The following is a 17,729-nucleotide window of genomic DNA, read 5'->3' as shown; positions in this document are numbered from 1 at the left end:
ATGTCAACAGACGCTACAACCTCACCTCATTACACGTTTAAAGATTCAAAACACATTCATCTAAATTCCCTCAAAACATATCGCCTTTTCCAATTATTACATCAGTTCAACCCATGTCAGCTCAGGGCAGCAATAAGAAATTTATTTATCACAGAGTAGACTTTAGACTTCACTCTTAGACTAACACTTACACTGGACTAACACTACATGTAACATCATCAGCATCAGACAACAACATCAGAAGTAGCACATACAAGCTAGCATCACACGACTGTTGTATAAAGTACCAACAAACAGTGCCCGTTCAGATCTGTATCACACTGGCTGAATCCTCCCCCACCGTGTGCCCTGAGCTGTCCTATGACTCACTGCTAAGTTAAATCAACTGAAATGGTGTGTGCTCCTCCTGATACAACATCTCTCTTCTGAGATAAGACCTCGGAAGTGACAGAAAATATGTTTTTATGTGGGCCACATATCATACAGCTTCACACGCTTCACACTACTGTTTGACAAGTGGGTAGTAGTGACCGCCAACGCAGCTAAGTGACGACATTAATAAAGGGTGATCTTATCTTAAATCTGAGGCTGCTGAAATGTCAATCTGATCATCAACCATCCGTCACTCAAGAGTGAACAAAGTCAGTGTTTGTTGTTAGGGCCGTTCGTTGAGATCAAGGAACGCTACACATGCTACGATCAGTTTAGTTTAGCAGGTTAGCATGCTAACATTTGCTAATTAGCAAACAAACTACAGCTGATCCTGATGGAAATGTCATTGACCTGATCATGTTGCAAGTTTAAAGAAGATCACAGAAGTTACACAATCAGTCCTGCAGGAAATATGCTCAACGAAAGTAGGCACGGGCATTTCAAGCAAAAATACTATTGAATTGTTACTATTAACTAACTGACTAACAAACTATTCGGTTTTATTTTCATGTCAAAGTGTGTACCGCGAAAACTCCTTTAACGCACAGGGAATAATAAACTGTGCATCTTCCCAGTAAAATGAACAGACATGGATCATTTCTCTTATGATGAGAGTAGACTGTGCATACTTGTTGGAGACTTATGCTAGTTTTTCAGTTCCACACACAACTCTTTGACGGCTGCATTTTTTTCCGGTTCCGGATCTCGCCTGTTTTACCGGCACCTGGCACTGATGCTTTCTTCTTCTTTTCTTATTTAATGGCGGTTAGCAAACAGCTTTCAGATGCGCCACAGCCACCGTCTGATGGTACAACCGCTTTGCTACCAGGCGCCGGTAAAAACAATATATTTTTAGGATGAGACGATAGCCGCTTGAACTTTTCGATTTCTTTTTTATAAATTAATGACTACTCGGGGTGCTGGTTTAGCTCAGTTGGTAGAGCACGAGCCAATATGCAGTCCTCGTCACACTGATCGCAGGTTCGACTCCTGGTCTGCCGACCATTTGGTGCATGTCGTCCCCCACTCTCTCCTCCCAACACCTGTCTATCTTCAGTTGTCCTATCAATTAAAGGCAAAAAGCCCAATAAATTATCTTAAAAGAAAAAAACCCCAAAACAATTAATGACTATTTGAATATTTGAAATTCATCCATCCCTCAGCTAAAATGGTTTGCACCATTTTGTTGAGTTTGTTGAGATATTTCACTGACGGCCAAAAATGTCAAGCCAACGGTTGAGGTGGAGGTAAAGTAAAGGTTTCACCTGAGCAATTACAATTTGGATTTGGATAAGGATGATGTTTTTGCACGTTATTTCAACAACAGGTTTAGATAAGATAGATTCCATCACTATTTGAATCTCAGGTAGGCCCACCAAACTACCTGTGTGCAATCACTATGTTCTCCTTAATTAAATACAAATAAAGCTACAGAGCCGCGTGCACTGACCTATCAAAAGACATATGCAGCAATGTGCGACGCGACAACACAATATAAGCTTAAGTGAAGGAATAATTGTCAGTGGTAATGCAGGCGCTGCTGAAGGGCCTTTGTCACTGCTCAGAGCTGCTGCTGCTGATTCAACTCAGCCTTGCTCAGGGTGATAATCCACGGCCACGTCACAGCAACACAATATGCTGAGAATGGCTTTGTGTCGTTCATTTAGAGTTAATGCAACATATGAATAATCTGCCTCCCAGTATCCCCATTTACTGCAGGACATATAAATAAAAACATTCATTGTAAATCACCAGGCCTACACTGTGAAATGCAACAGTAAAACTGATGCCTCAGTGCCCTCGCATTCAGACAATCTTATTCATGGTACGATGAAAGCTGGTCCAGCATATTTTAAATAAGAGATGAGCTTCACATAAGCCAGCTGCTGTTCATAAGAGTCTAGTTTCCTGAGTAATGGACAGGCAAAGTATTACTGTAGTTATGGCAGGGTTACATTTCAGTCCACTGCTTGTTCCCTGATAGACCCCAAACTTTCGCTACCACTGAACAGACACAGAATACTAACTAAGGTATTCTCAGAGGTTTCAAACCACAGTCCTAATTGCTTACTGCTTCTCACCCAGAGACTCTAAACAATATTGAAAGAGGCAGAGCGTAAGAGGAGAAAGAAAGTAAATAAATACAACTATTTAGAATCCTCTCATGTCCTCTAACTTCATCCAGGCCCAAAGCGGGACTTTCCAAAGATATTCATGGTATGCAAGTCTTGATGAATGCAAGGTGCTCCTTGTTGTTGGTTTGTGAAAAATATACCAGGACCCCCACCGAGTCCTGCTAGCGGACCCCTCTGAATGGACCCTGTAACCCCACTGCAGAGACACCACATCTCCTTGTGGTTCAACTGGAAGGAAACTCAAGGTGGTTTTAAGCTTCTCTTGAAGCTTCCCTGAAAACCCATCAAGGGTAGTGATGGAACTATGTCTTCAATAGACCTTCTAGTGTATCCAAAATCACATTGTGGGCCTCTGAGATATTCACCAAGCCTAAAGGAACTCCAGTTACCTTGATGACTGTCTCAAGTGTCCAAAAGGGAGATCTGGCATCCTTGACCTTGACAGGATTCTTTGAGGAGTCCTTGCGGGCAGGGTGGAGGACTACTGAAAGTCTCAGGGGTCTTGAAGGGGGTTTCTGGTAACAACAAAAGACCCTAACACCCTAAAGTCCCCTGGGGACATCCACCATGGCCACAAGAAATTCAGATGATCTGTGGGGTCCAGGTCTTTATCTGGGAAGTCCCCAGGAGCCTGGGAGGATCCCAGGGCACCTCTAGGAGGACTCAGGGCCCAGTGTAGGGCCACTGTTGCCCTTGTATAGGTGTAACTGGTCCTCAAGATTATTATGCGTTCAAAGCAGGACTTTTAAAGAATCCTTTTCTAACTTAAAGGGTATTTTCTAGACCCTAGAACCCCCATCTGCTAGTTCCCCATGAGTATCTGGGGGAAGTCGCATACATCCTCAAGGAGGGACCCTGGAACACCCATGAGGTCCCCTGAAACCCACAGTATGGTGACAATGGAGTCCAGAGCCTTGTTGGAAGATTCAGAGGCTTGTGTGTAGCCATTGAACCCTTGGAGATGTAATTCCATCATCAAAGGTTATTCGTGAGACTCATGACCCCCCTATGACAAACAAACTAGCCGGTAGTCCCTCTTGAGCATCTTGCAGAGGTCCCAGACAACATAAAGGAGGTTTGCAGGGGGAAACTGGAACACCCTGGAGGACCCCTGCAAGCTTAACTAGGGCCACAAGGGAGTCCAGTTGCCCAGTTGTAGGTTTCAGAGGCCTTCAAGGTTCAAAGGTTTTTGTAAGGACTCTCAGGGAGGCTTAAGGATGATTGCAGAAGGCCTTTAGTGTGAGTCAGGGATTTCTTGTGGCCCTGGTGGAGATCTTGGCGGTCCCCAACGCTTTCCAAGTAACTAGAAGGACCATTAAAGACCTAGTTCCAAAGCCTTGGGGGCTTCTAGAGACCAAGGAACATACTTTTAGACCAGTAGCCCGGTTTCAAAGGCCAACTGGACTCTCCTTGAGGCCCCTGGCATTCCTCTGTCTCCACATTTAGCAATACTGTCTGAGCTTGTTGCTGTATGTAAAGCCACTAACACTATAAACATGCTTTTTCTGCCTTTATGCTAATGTCTGCAGAGCGCTGAGATGGCCCTTTCACAGATGAACGAGGTTAGTGTACACAAAGAGCAACTGCACTCTGTCCAACTGGTGCCCAATGTCTGGGCCTGGACCCAAGAGAAGGCTGTAAGGAGATTAGAAAAAGGGTGCCTTCAGTATCCGGAGAGAGCACAAGTCAAAAGCAATTACCCTGTGATCAACAGCTTTCTGAGTGGTCGTATTTACAATATGCAGGTCGTGCTGATCAGAAAAACCTCGATATGAAGACAAATCAAATGCACTCATGGATTATGTTTGTGAGTGTTGCTGATTACAATTAATTACCTTTATTTCCTGTTCTTTCCAACTATAATTTGATGTATTTAATTAGAAAGTCATCTCTTCAATTCAAGCACTGTGCTGTGGTTCATGCTGGTAATGTAAATGGTGAGCACTAATGCTTTGTGGTGCATGGAAGTGCTTTTACAATGCAGCTGCTCCTCCATTCATGTCAGTTCAGTCACTACAACTGAGTCGACCAACGAAAGCTAGCCTGAAAGAATGCGTCTACATGTGATGGATGGGAGGTGTGAATGCAGCATAAATTAAAAGAGCTGCTGGGTAAGAAGTGTGAACCACAACCTGTGAGCTAGAAGACGGCTTCCTGGAAAAACTAGAACCAACGTGTAATCCAGCGTCAGACGCCTGCTGCAAAGTGACGCTGTGCACTTAAACTTTTTCTAACATGCAGAACTTTTTTTAAATTCTAGTTCAGACCTCAAAATTCCAAAAATGTCAAACGTGGGGGTGAATTTCTGGGAAACATGTAAGAGATGATTTTCGTTTGATGTAACGGTCCTTTCGAGTGCGTACATGTAAAGCTTGACCAGTAAAATCTTAACTTGAGGTCTGCTTACTTCCTCTGTAGATGTTGTTTGCTCTGTTTGTCTAGAGATAAAGAATAGTTGCGAGTGGGTTGATAATTCTCCAGGGGAGGCACAAGTACTCAGAACAATTAGGGCCATCCCCTCAAGGTGCAATTTCATATCATCAAACAAAAAGAATCAGAAGTCAGTTGAAAATCTGCGCTTCAGTTTTTTTAACTGCATCATTGTACACAGAGAAATGCAGGAGCAACTTTACACAACACTGAGGTCCAAAATGGCCCTTAAGTGTTCATCCTTCACAAGGTTTATACTCGAAGCAGAATTATCCACAGAGGTCTCCTCTACAAACAAACAGGCACCATGATCGAAACCAGTAAAAACACTGATGAAAGCCGTTTAAAAGCAGTTAAACATCCGTGTTCTCTCGAGCTCTTTGGCAGATTAGATTAGCTTGTTTCTCCTATAACTTCAGACGTCCAGTTAATTAATATAATTTATATATAAACGTTTTAAAGATATTGTTTGATAAGGGAGTTTGGTGTGATGTGAACTGAAAAAGGAAAACAAATAGCTGAATCTTTGTCCTGAACAGCTAAATCCAATTCTACTGGTGATGATTGATCCGTTACAGGATGAGGGACCAGGTGAGGGTAACTCCATCAGCCACATTTCAACAGATATTTGGTCTAACAGGGTTCTTTTAACAGTTACAGTTTAACAGTGTGACACCTACAGGTATGTGTTGTACTTTGGTAAGTGGTCCAGTCATCTATTCATTTAATCAGTGACTCACACGTCAGTCATTCAGCCTGTAAGTGAGTGAGTGAGTGAGGCAGTGAGCTGTAGCATGCCGCAGGACACGTGTCTACGGTAGTGAATGTGTTGAGAGGAATCTCTTTTTTCTACACAGCGTCAAGAAAGTCTGTCACCTAGGTTGAAGTTTTTCATCCTGCGCTAAAGACGCTAAATTTCCTAATTTGTGCTACTTTGAAAGTAAAAGTGAATTTTCTTTACCCAGCTCAGATTTTGTCTTTGCATCGACTTTGTATGTGATCGTATGGCACAAATGATTAGCTTCCTTTTTGGTCTGAACACACGTTCCATCTGTCATCTCTGGATTTCACTTAAATACTTGTTTTGTAGATGGAGTTTGGATCGACCATTTTTGATGCAAGGTCAGGACATCAGGAGAATCTTTACGCTGAACCGTGTCATGTGAATTTCTAGCTCAAGTTTAAAAATTGTGTTTTTTCTTTGGCTTGTATGTAACCACAGGTAAAAATGCTTTGCTGCACCTATAGACTCCTAAAGTAACTTTTATTCTTTTTATATTTCCATAATGTCTGCATAGTTTGATACAAACCACTACAGGGAAACCAGAGGACCACAACAGGTGAAAAAGAGCCACAAGCTATATCCCACAATTCCTTTCCAGTCTCTGTAACTCTGTATGAATATTACATGAAGCTCGAAATCAGAACTGCCTGTTATATTCACTGAATCAGCAGCTTTCCTCCTGCAGCTCCTCACAGTAAACAAAGTCAGTGATGGAAAATGTTCCTGTTTGTCTTCCCACCAGCAGCTGACACGACTTATAATCAAAGATAAATAATTCATCAGTCCGGGTTGGAGAGCTTGTACACAACATTTCAATCTCCAAAACAAACACATGTTCGCTTTGACGTTTCATCCGCTCCGCAATAATCCACATTCAACAGGAAGAACCGCTGATATGTCACTTCAGCTGTAGATACCAGTAAATATCACTGATGTAAGAAACGAACTAAACACTAACTGATTGCTGCGCAGAGGCGAAAACACGCACACAGAGTGGAGTTCAACCAGCAGATATTCACATATTTAAAGGAAACAAAGACGCTTATTTCTTACCGAGTGTGTCCCCGGTCTGAAGGTCTGCATCACACTGACCGCCAGCTCTCTCTCTCTCCCTCTTACGCGCGCGTGGTCGCTCTTCTCCCTTGAACACACACCCACAGTAAATGCCACATGTGTGTCTGAATGAAAGCATGAAGTCCAAAACACCGCACAGGCTACATGGACTGTATTTCTGAACAAATATTTGTAATCTTGCCTGAATGTGTAAAATACGTTATTCATTATTTTTTTCTTATGCTTCTTAAAATTGTAATCAAAATAAAAATCACAAAGCCTGTAAATTATAGAGTTTCGAAATGAGTTGTTTGACCTGGAAACAACAGGTAATAAAAATCTGACATCACATCAGTTTAGCAAATTAAGATTAACATTTTGAAACACAAGCAGTCTATCTACTTACACTAAGATATACAGTATATGGCTTGTACATTTTTAAGTATACATTTCTATTGTTACATTGTATATATATATTTTGTATTATTTCTATTTATTTTTCTACTCGGCTACTTCTTAAAGAGTAACTGCACACTTAAACATGTTTAATGAGCTGTAATCTAAATTATATTGTTGCACTGAGATGAAACACATCACTGCTGGTGTTAATATTGACAGTTGTTACCAAATGTATAAAAATCTGCATTTCGTGTGTTGGAAATGTCTCACGCCGTCTACGGTTTTAAATCAGCCCTGGACCTTGCCAGCCGATGGTGACGTAGACACGAGCGTTTGGTACAAAGTTACATCATGAAATTTAAAGAGAAAAAAGGAACGTTAACGCCTGATCGATGGTCAATGCTCGCGCGGCGCATGCGCACTTGCATTGCCTTGGCTCCGAAAGCTCCGGCTTCAGGCTGTGTTGCCAGATTGGCCTGGTTTCCGCCCAATTGGACTTCTTTTAACTACCTCGGGCTGGGGAAACTGGCATCGGGCTGGTAGATGAATTTTGGGCTGCTTCTGTCAACATTTTGAACACCAGACAAGCTGTCATTTTATGGTCAACAACAAAGTTTTCATTCTCTCACTGTTTACTTATTACACTGACATGCGTTGTATTAAATCCTATGAATAAAGGGTCAGGGTTAGATTCTGATTCTATCGATTAATTAATGCTTAAATAATGCCTTATTTTTAATATTTTGGTGCACTCAGTGGCATATTAATTTATATTTTTATTTATTAATGCTTGATTGTGTCAGTTTCATTCCTCCACAATCCTTTAGTTTTTGAAGGTTGTTATTTGATCACTTCATTGTGGTTTCACCAACCCCAATTTGTGTACTTGGTTGTCTAACTAGACTCTTTTTGGGTTGCGATATCATATCTTTTATTATATTTTTGGTTACTTGATGCAGATATGAAGCTTTGAGTGCTTATGGCCTGTTGTCTATGCGTATGTAATGGTTTTACGGTTTTACATGGGTTTCTGGCAAGGTTATGATTTGGGCTGGTTTTCAGTTGTAATTGGGCTGGAAAGTGTCAACCTGATCTGGCAACACTGGCTTCAGGCTTTAGTGGGGCTGGAGAAAACGGCTAGAACTGATAGGGCTTGGGACCACCACGGTCCCCCACCACACTACAGTGCTCTTCAGGGGACTCTGGAGGGGAGAAGTCCTCCACCTCAAAGAGCCCTCTGTGGCATATGTGCCTCGTGACTCTGTGTCACTCTCCATTTTTCTCTGGCCACACCAGAGAAATTATTGATGACTGCAGCTCAATAGGGTTCAGTTTAAATGATTGACTTGAAAAAATACAACTTTCCATCCAGCGTGTAAATGTAGGTACACAAAGCTGTGTTGATTCATAAGAATGTGGGAGAAGTTGTGAGGAAGCTCCAGTGAATCAGTTTCCTTTAACTTTCCCTCTGAAGTGTGAAGCTGTGGGTGATTTCCCTCCTCCCTTCTACGTCAATTATTTGTCTTCACACTCACACGTACACACACACACACACACACACACACACACACACACAGTCATCCACCTCTGTGTTGTGTGCACTCGTGCATCAGGTGTCACCCTCTCCTCTCTTGTGTCTACATGTTAATAATAATAATAATAATAATAATAATAATACATTTGATTTATTTACAGCGCTTTTCATGGTACTCAAAGTCACTTTACATTATTAAAAACAACTACATGTTAATGTTGACATTCGAGGTCAGTGAAGGGCAAATGCATTAAGTCATTACCACTTCTGTGGTAGACATTGTCGGAAATGCTCGATAAGACTCTGGAAAAGAGGAACTCATGAATGAAGCCTGAGCATTTTGACGAGTTTCTTCCTCTGTTTGCGATTTGACGCAACTGAAACTTGTCATTTTGAGGTCTGGGTCACAGTTTCCTCCTTCCTATGAAAAAGGTTTTTTCTACACAGTCTGCTTCTTTTCTGTCACTGGGCGAGAGGCGGGGTTACACTTGGACAGGTCGCCTGTTAATCAAAGGGCTGACACACAGAGACAGACAACCTGTCACGCTCACATTCACACCCACGGGCAATTTAGAGTCACCAATGAACCTAACGAGCATGTCTTTGGACTGTGGGAGGAAGCCGGAGTACCCAGAGGGAACCCACGCATGCACGGGGAGAACATGCAGACTCCACACAGAAAGACCCGCTAGGGAAATACTGGAACCAGGAACCTTCTAGTTGTGAGGCAACAGCGCTAACCACTGCGCTCTATCGTGGAGCCACTAATGGTTATTTCCTTTATCAATTTATCTTATTAGTGTCCTAATTGACAAATTAATTGATTGACTCATTTTAATGCAATCTGGAATAACCGCTGGTAAAGCTGCTGTTTACATCAACCCATCAGACTGGTAGTGAAACTGTGGAGGAGATGGGGGATGTATTTAAATATAGAAAATATTTCAGTGAATACATTACCCTAAAAAGAAAAGAACATAAGTCAGCCTAAACAGGAGAGGTTGCAGCACAATCATTTACAAGGGGGACATAATACCAGAGGTCTCTGTTTCTCTGAGATATCAGTAGACCCATCTCACAACCACAAACTGAATTCAGGCAGAGATATTTCATTCACAAGAACGGGAAAGGAATAAGGGTCAGAAAGGTGTTTTCCCACGACACAATGATGTCATAGTCCAGTTGACTTTTAACCTTTTGGACTATAAATGCTTCATTGTTTCATCCTCAGACATTTGTGTAAATGTGAGTCATGATTAGTGTTGGAGTTTTAAAGTGACGGCCACAAACGTTTCTTTTAAGAGGTCACAGCTACCTTGACCTTTGACCTCCAGAATCTAAGCATCTTTGAGTGAAGTGGATGTGTGTTCCAGGTTTAAAGACATTTGCTGAGAGATCGCACTCACAAGAATAGAAGAGGATTGACTTACATGAGTACGGCCAGTTGGATTGACGACCGTAAAACATGATGCATAAAAAAAAGCACAAAATCAGTAATGTGTAAAAATTGTAATCATATAAGATGAAAAAAATCAAATATTCATCATTCATCATTTTCTGCACTCTCGCTTAAAAAATGACTCAAAATCATAGACTGTATAAAAAGATGGCCGACATGACAGCTCCCTAAAAGTGAGTCCAAACCCCCTCTAGCGCCCCCTGCTGACTGGCTGCAGTATAGGTCATAAAGCCCGCCTCCTCCATGTTAACAGATGGGACATGAGTCAAACTATAAAATCAAAATACACGTCAAATACATTTTTCTCAAACATGGTTTCTGTCATTATAGTTAGTTCTTATCATGCTGATTTATGTCCACGTGTTCATTTTTCTCAAAAGTTTACTTTTAATTTGATGCTATAAAAAGGGGGTGTGACCTCATGATTGACAGCTCTTTTAACAAATCGGGCTCCTGCAGCGTTCTGTTCCCGAGTAGCAGAGTAGAGGAGGAACGGCGAGAGCCTTAACTACACAAGTTGCCGCTGCTCCAACCGCCGATATCTACTGCGCAGTCTCTGGCTCCAAAAGATGTCACCAGCGCAAGATGGCAGCGCCCGCGTTGGAGGCAGTTTTGGCTTCGCTTTTGTACAGTGAGAGGAGGTGGAGACGTGTTGTCCATCTTTGGTTTAAACCAACTACCAAAATTGTGGTGGAAAACTTTTCTATCGTCCGAATACAGTCTTTGGTCCCAACCTATAAATCCATGTGAAAGATTAGACACTAGCAGGAGCATCAGTCTCTCTTTATAAATCTTTATTACCAAAAAGCGTTTGGTTGCAATAACATGAACCTCAGTTTCTACTGAATCACACTACAAGCTTTTAACAAGAAGTCTTTAACAGTAGTCACATCACAGCAGAAGAGTCATAAAGTGAAACTCAGCAGCAGTTATTCCAGTTACAGCGGGAAACATCAGCGACATCAGATCAACTTCTGCTTTCACTTCTCGTATGTGACGCTGCAGCGCTCTGTCTGCGGCTAATTTCTGTCCTCTGTGTTTATTCAATGAAGATTAAACTGAGATCAAAAGATGGAGGAAAGGAAATCAGCCTGTTGGTGCACTGAGCATGAAGCCCCAGGGTCCTGCTGACTATTTTGGTGTTACTGCTATTAAAAGGGTTTTTTTTAAATTTGTAAATCTGAGCCTTATTTTAACATATTTTAGGGCTAAAAATTATAAATGGGTATAAAAAGTTTTGGAATGGAAACAGGCTGTAACAGCTGCAACATAAACCTTTGGAGCAAATTCCCCCTATCAAAGTACATCCATGAAAAGTTCTTGTTTTTGCCACCGACATGCTCAGATTATTTATTATGTTGTTTTTTTAATTTGTTGAGTGTCTGACAACATTACAGAAAGGATCCTTCAGAGATAGACCTCTTTGTTACAGACGAGGATGCTGTTTTTTATAAATCTAGAAACAGCCATTACATTGCTCTCTTCAACCCCACCAGACTCCATTGACAAAAACAGTAATTTAACCTCACAGAAGACGGCAGTTGCTGGTAAACTGCTGCCGCAAATGTTTGGTTTTTGTGTTATTCTGTGTACCATAAATAAAGTATAGGTCTGAATTAAAAAATTTAAAACATTAAAGTTACACAAAAAGACAAACAAACTAACTGAACGTTGCCCAGCATCTCCTGTGTTCTGTGACGTTAAATTACTGTTTTTATCAAGGGAGTCTGGTGGCTCCACAGATAGCGATGCAACGACTCTTTTTGGTTTCAAAAAGTGATCTTACTTTGACAAAAAGGTCCATCTCTGTCGGGATTCTTTCTGTAATGTTGTCAGACACTTAGAATAACAATCTGAGCTTTTCGTGGATGTACTTTGATCAGCAAGGATGATGTTAAATGTTTTTAAAGGAGCAATTCTCCCCTGGAAAAAGCCACTGTCAGTCAAAGCTGGTGTTCTCTGAAATTGATAGACGCAATAATATTTGAAATTGGTGCCATAGCTGTGGAGAAAGTTGTACAAACAGCTTGTGGTTTCGCCCATTCTACATTCCTACAACACCAAGCATGCATTGCGCCCCTCCCTCTGAAAACGATCAGCCCAGCGAGAGACACTGGAGTGAAATACTACCGTTTCACTGCAGACAACGACTCAGAGCGGGACAGAATCTGAAATACGACGAGAATATACCGGTGGATCGTCTAATAAATCTTCAGGTCTGCAGTCTACATTTCAAACCTGACGATTTTGAAAGAGGCATGACATCAGAGGCGGGCGTCATAGATTTAGGAAGTGTAGTTTAGCGAGCTCCCGGGCCTCCGCCAGACGACGATAAGCGTGTTATGTGGCTGAGGTTTTCCAGGGCCTGTTGGAGAAGCAGATAGCGTCCTCCAAAGGCACAGAGAGAAATTGCATTTTTTTTTTCAACCACAATGGCATTAGCTCCCCATAATAGCATGACAGGACTGAGGTTTAAAGTTGGCGAACTGGCCGTTTAAAACTGCAGCCTGAAACAATCTACTGGAGCAATTCCAGCACTTTTTATGCTTTTTGATATTTGGACACAAAAACGTGTTAAAACATCCTTTTAACATTGAGCAGGCGAGCTAACCAGAGAAACATCCTTCCTCAAACTGGTGTGTGAGGAAGGGAATATGTGGGACAGTTAGACAGGCAGACACACGCTCTCCAGAAAGACAATATTATGTGAGACACATGCACAAAAGTGTGTTTGTGAAGGTGTCGCTCCAAGAACAGAAAAAATGTCTCTGGGAATCCAATATTTTAAGCGCACACACGCACGCACGCACGCACACACACACACAGAAATGTCCTGAAGGGCTTTATGATCCAATATTCCAGAAGTGCAGACATAAACAAAGGCAACACACCAACCCAGAAACAGTTAACAGACAGGCAGCTCTACAGAGAGCGCCACCTTACAGTGTTTCACCTCACGTCACTTCATCTCGTCACATGATCACGCTACATTAAAAAAAATCGACATTTTTTACAGTGGAATCACAGAAATGTGTTTTTTGGTATCAACAAGAAAAGTTCCAGAACATTTTACAAAAAAGTTTCTTCTGATATTTGAGCAGTTTATAAAATCTAACGTCATGTACAAATGTTACAGAATAATTTAGTCTTTGCATATTGACACGTGTTGTGGTGGATCTCAGTCAAATCTTCATTTTCACACCTCCAGTGTTAAATCTTCCTCCTCTTAATCATCGTCATCCGAGTGCTTTTTAGGACTGTCACTCAATAATAATGCAGGTTTATATTTACAGACAGCAGTACAGACAAAATGTCAGTCGATCATCACTTCCTCTTTCTCCTCCTCCTCTTCTCAGATGTACTTAAAGAAATGCACCGTGTGTGTGTGTGTGTGTGTGTGTGTGTGTGTGTGTAAATTCCCCCAAAAGTGATCTAGTGAAGAAAACACTGATAACAAAATCATCCTTGTGCCTCCAGAACAATCGTGACTCTTTGTGCCTTAAACCTGTGTTCTTTCTTACGGCCAGCAGGGGGCGACGCCACTGGTTTCAAAAACAAGTCTAACTGAGAAAATGAGACTACAGCTAGTCAGTAAATGTTTTCCTAATGAGTTTATGGTCTCAATCTCTAGTTTCAAGTCTTTTTCAATACAGCATGATGTTCGTTCAGTAAAATATGGCCCCATTTAGAGTAAAAATGACAATGATGCAGGGCAAACTTTAGGGCGGGGCTACCTGGGATTGACAGGTTACTACCTCAGAAACCTGTAAACTAATAGAGACATAGCAATATGTATCTGCTCTACAGCAGGGGTTCCCAACCACCGGGTCTTGGGTCTGTGACATGTTCTAAACATACACGGAGTACACGGGAGAGAACGGATGCCTGCACCTGATGGCTCTCATATTGGATCACCTGCGTGCACTGTTGATAGAGTTTGAGAGATATTTCCCCTCCGCAAAGGATCCAGGAATGAGTGGATACGTGATCCTTTAATTGCCGAACCTTCATCTCTCACATCAGTAGGACCAAGAGGACAAACTACTGGAGTTAAAACACAACAAGACTTTGGGAACCACGTCTCTACAGTGAGTCTACAAGACCAGTGAGTCCAATCATACGCTAAATTTCATCCTAAAAAATGAATTGATTTAGAAAACATTGTTTCATGGACTTAGTGCTGCATTCAAATTCTGTAAATTCTTTCAAACTTAGACAACGTTTGACAACATATCTGCTTTTGTTACCGTGTTTGAAGACAATGTGATTCCTGAGGGTCAAGGATCCTTCGGACTTTATTACAACCTGCAAAAAGTCACGGCTCAGGGGAGTACTTTGAAACAATACTGAAACTTTGGGGCTTGCACCATTGAACATTTATGAATGGTCAAGTCCTTGCAGCACTGATCACTGTTGTATAGTCACAGAGAAACTACATGTAAACGCTCTAGAGTGGAAGCAGACAGCAGCAGGCAGAAGAACCATTTTGTTCCTGGTATAGTTGTCTCTGGGACTGATAAATCTGGTACTCTGGGTGGAAACGAGTCTTATAGCAGAGGCATATACACGGGTAGAAAGTTGCACCATAGTTTGAGATTCACCGGAGACACTTGGATGATTTTGCTTCATTGCATAATTGGTCTGTTTTCCTTCAGGAAGATCGACCAAACAAACACTCGGCGCGTTCAGATCAGTCATACAATTGTTGCCAAATATCGTTCTCTACACGCAAACTCTAACGACCCAGATTCAACCTGAGTCTCCCTCTGTCTCTGTTGTGCAATACTTACTTATGACTGTCTGGATAACTTAGCGTGCAGCAGTCGCTCTCCCAGAACGCAGTGGTTTACCCAGCGGTGTGTGTGCTGTGCATGTGTGTGTGTCTGAATAAAACCCACAACCAACCCCCTCAAGGACAAAGCCTCCGTGTCTGTATATATCATTATGTATATATGTGTATGTGTGTGTATGAGCGTGTGTTTGTGAAACTAGTGTTGGCTCGGGATAAGCAACATTTCCAGTAAAGTGTCAGAGTGTTGCATGCTGGGACAGAATCTAAAGATGGAGGGAGAAAGACTGTAATTTAACAGGGAGGAGTCGCTCCATCTCTGTCCTGTTTATCTCTCCGTCACTATATCTGTCTCTCCCTCTCCATCCCTGCATCCTTTTATTTTCCCTCTCTGTAATCCTTCCTCCATCTTTCTTTGCATGAACCCCTCCATTTCTTCCCTTCATCTCTTTTGTCTTTTCCAGTGTTTGTTTTTAATTACAGGGGAGAGGAGGAGGAGGAGGAGGAGGAGGAGGAGGAGAAATCTGATACATTCAGTCGCTCTGGTGCTTCTGGTCGCCTTCACTTGAGTTCAATCACCCTTTTCGGTGATGGTTAATTCCTGGAAAACACTTCTGCAGAGTTGGTGGCATCCGGGAAAAACACTAGCAGGGCCAGCGGACACTGTGGCGGTCAGCAGTCAAAGAGTTCCAGCTCGTAGACTTAGCCCATCTTTAGTAATCTGGTCCACAAGTACGCATGTAGATCTTTAAGTGTTTTGGATTCCATTTCATCTCCATCATCTGGTTAAAACATCCAGTAAGACCACCATCAACCCTGCTTTGGGCTCAGGCTGCTTGCTGGATCACAGTGAACTTGGCGAAAATAAATTAGCAGAGGCCAATGAATTCCACGTCCTCAGAGACCATCTATAGTGTTGTCGGCTCAAATGAAGTCCTTAAATAGACCGTCAGTGATGGAGCTCAAATCCATATTGCATCTGTCTCAGAGAGATTCAGCGTGTTGATGAAAAACGGAGAGAGGAAAAGGACTCCACTGATCCAGAAGCTCAAGAGCAATTGTTTGTTTGTACATTAAATCGCAGGTAGGTGAAACATGCGAGCTGAAACGGTTTCAATCAGCTGTAATGGCAGGCAGCACGTGGAATTAAGTTGCAGAGATGTTTTAAAATGAGGCCTTGTTTTCCAGGATTTACACAGATTTCCAGGTGATGTCTTTGAGCAGAAGTATTAATCCACAGAGTCCCGTAAAGCTCCAGTGTTCAGCCGCAGCAGACTGTAGTTTTAGTTTTCAGCTCCAGTCTTTAGTCACAGCCCCACCCACAGTTTCAGCGTTTAGACGCAGCCGTACTCGTACCACACAGTCTGCGGGTCGTTGTTGGGGTCAGGGGAAGCCGGCGTGCTCTTTGGGCGTTCAGTAGAGCCACACCTCCCTCTCTCACCCTCCTTCTTTAAGTTGGCGGAGTCACCTGGCCGCCCCTCCCTCACCTCCGTGTGCTCGGAGGTGTCATCGGGCCGTGTGGCGGGCACGGCCCTGACGGGGCTCACCATGGCGACCTCTCCTCTGTGTTGGTGGGGGCCGTTCCCGGGGACCCGAGCCCTCCCTCGCTCTCTTTCCCTCTCTGCGTATCGCTCCGTTTGCAGGTTGAGCGAGGACGAGTGGTGAATGGGCGGGTTCAGGAAGCTGCCGTCTCCGTGCTGATTGGTCGGACCGGCCAGACGAGCAGAAAGAGGCCGTTCCCTCCCGTTAGCCCCTCCCCCTTGTCTACGAACAACCACATCTGATTGGCCTTCATTTCCACGGAAGCTGTCCGGTCCGTTGGAGCGCAGCAAATCAGCTGTGGCCAGGCTGTAAGCTCTGCTCAGTGATTGGCCGGTTCTCTGAGTGACAGGTGGGCCGGAGGCGGGGGATTGGCCCACAGGCTGGCGAGGGGAGGGTTTGACGCTCTGACCCGGCCTCTGGTTGGAAGACTGTACGGTGGGCGTGACATAGTTGGTGGGAGTCACCTGATCCCTGCCGGCTGGCACCGAGGGGGCGGGACTTCTGGTGAAATAGTCGGTCATCAAGTCCTCCCTGCTTCCTGTCGACACCTAGAAAATAATATAAAAGAGAATTAATGATTTTTTTAACAGTAGCAAGCACTCTTACACAATCACTGAGTGAAACATAAAAATATCATGCTACTCATGTTAATATGAGGTGCTTTTAATGAGCAAATACCATGAAAAACCACAGCTGATTGGACCACTTTCCTCCGTGTAGTGCTTACTGTATATCCCACAGACTATAACACCTGTATGGTGAATAACACTACAAGACTCCAGCTTTTCTCTGCAAATTAGTTTGTGGTAATTTTATAAATGAGAACTTAATTCATGTTTGAAGTATAATGTATAATTTTCCTGCTGAGGTGAGAAAGCCTCAATCATAATCCCTAAAACAATGGTGTTCTTACACACATCTACCACTCGGCTGTCTCTGTTTAAGATGCTAGAATAAATTAGTCGTGACACGTTGTGCTTTTAGCTGCCACAGCCTTCAGACAAATTTGACAGCGGACAGCGGTTTGCTCAAAGACAGACGCTGCAAAACCAAACCACTTCCAGACGACTGAGGAGCCTTTGTTTGGCGCGTGTTGACGTGAAGACACCATGAACGACAGGAGCTCAGGGAGGTGGTGGCGGCTCAAAGCTTAAAGGGGCCAGATCTTTTGA

At 42.9% G+C, this 17,729-nt stretch overlaps 1 protein-coding gene across 1 annotated transcript in view; it reads right to left on the bottom strand.

Annotated features, from left to right (window-relative positions):
* Positions 1–16,210: 16,210 nt before the first annotated feature.
* The window catches only part of ccdc88c (coiled-coil domain containing 88C), a 52,352-nt gene continuing 50,833 nt past the window's right edge, over positions 16,211–17,729 (bottom strand). Inside the window, exon 31 of the mRNA XM_069661307.1 lies at positions 16,211–17,105. Coding sequence (XP_069517408.1) covers positions 16,350–17,105 — 756 coding nt within the window. The 3' untranslated portion in view covers positions 16,211–16,349. The remainder of the gene's footprint in view (positions 17,106–17,729) is intronic.

This window comes from Semicossyphus pulcher, unplaced genomic scaffold (assembly GCF_022749685.1).
Source record: "Semicossyphus pulcher isolate SPU_LCO1_2020_fin unplaced genomic scaffold, fSemPul1.0.p SCAF_14, whole genome shotgun sequence".
Classification (NCBI taxonomy): Eukaryota; Metazoa; Chordata; class Actinopteri; order Labriformes; family Labridae; genus Semicossyphus; species Semicossyphus pulcher.
This window is presented reverse-complemented; position numbering and strand designations above follow the sequence as displayed.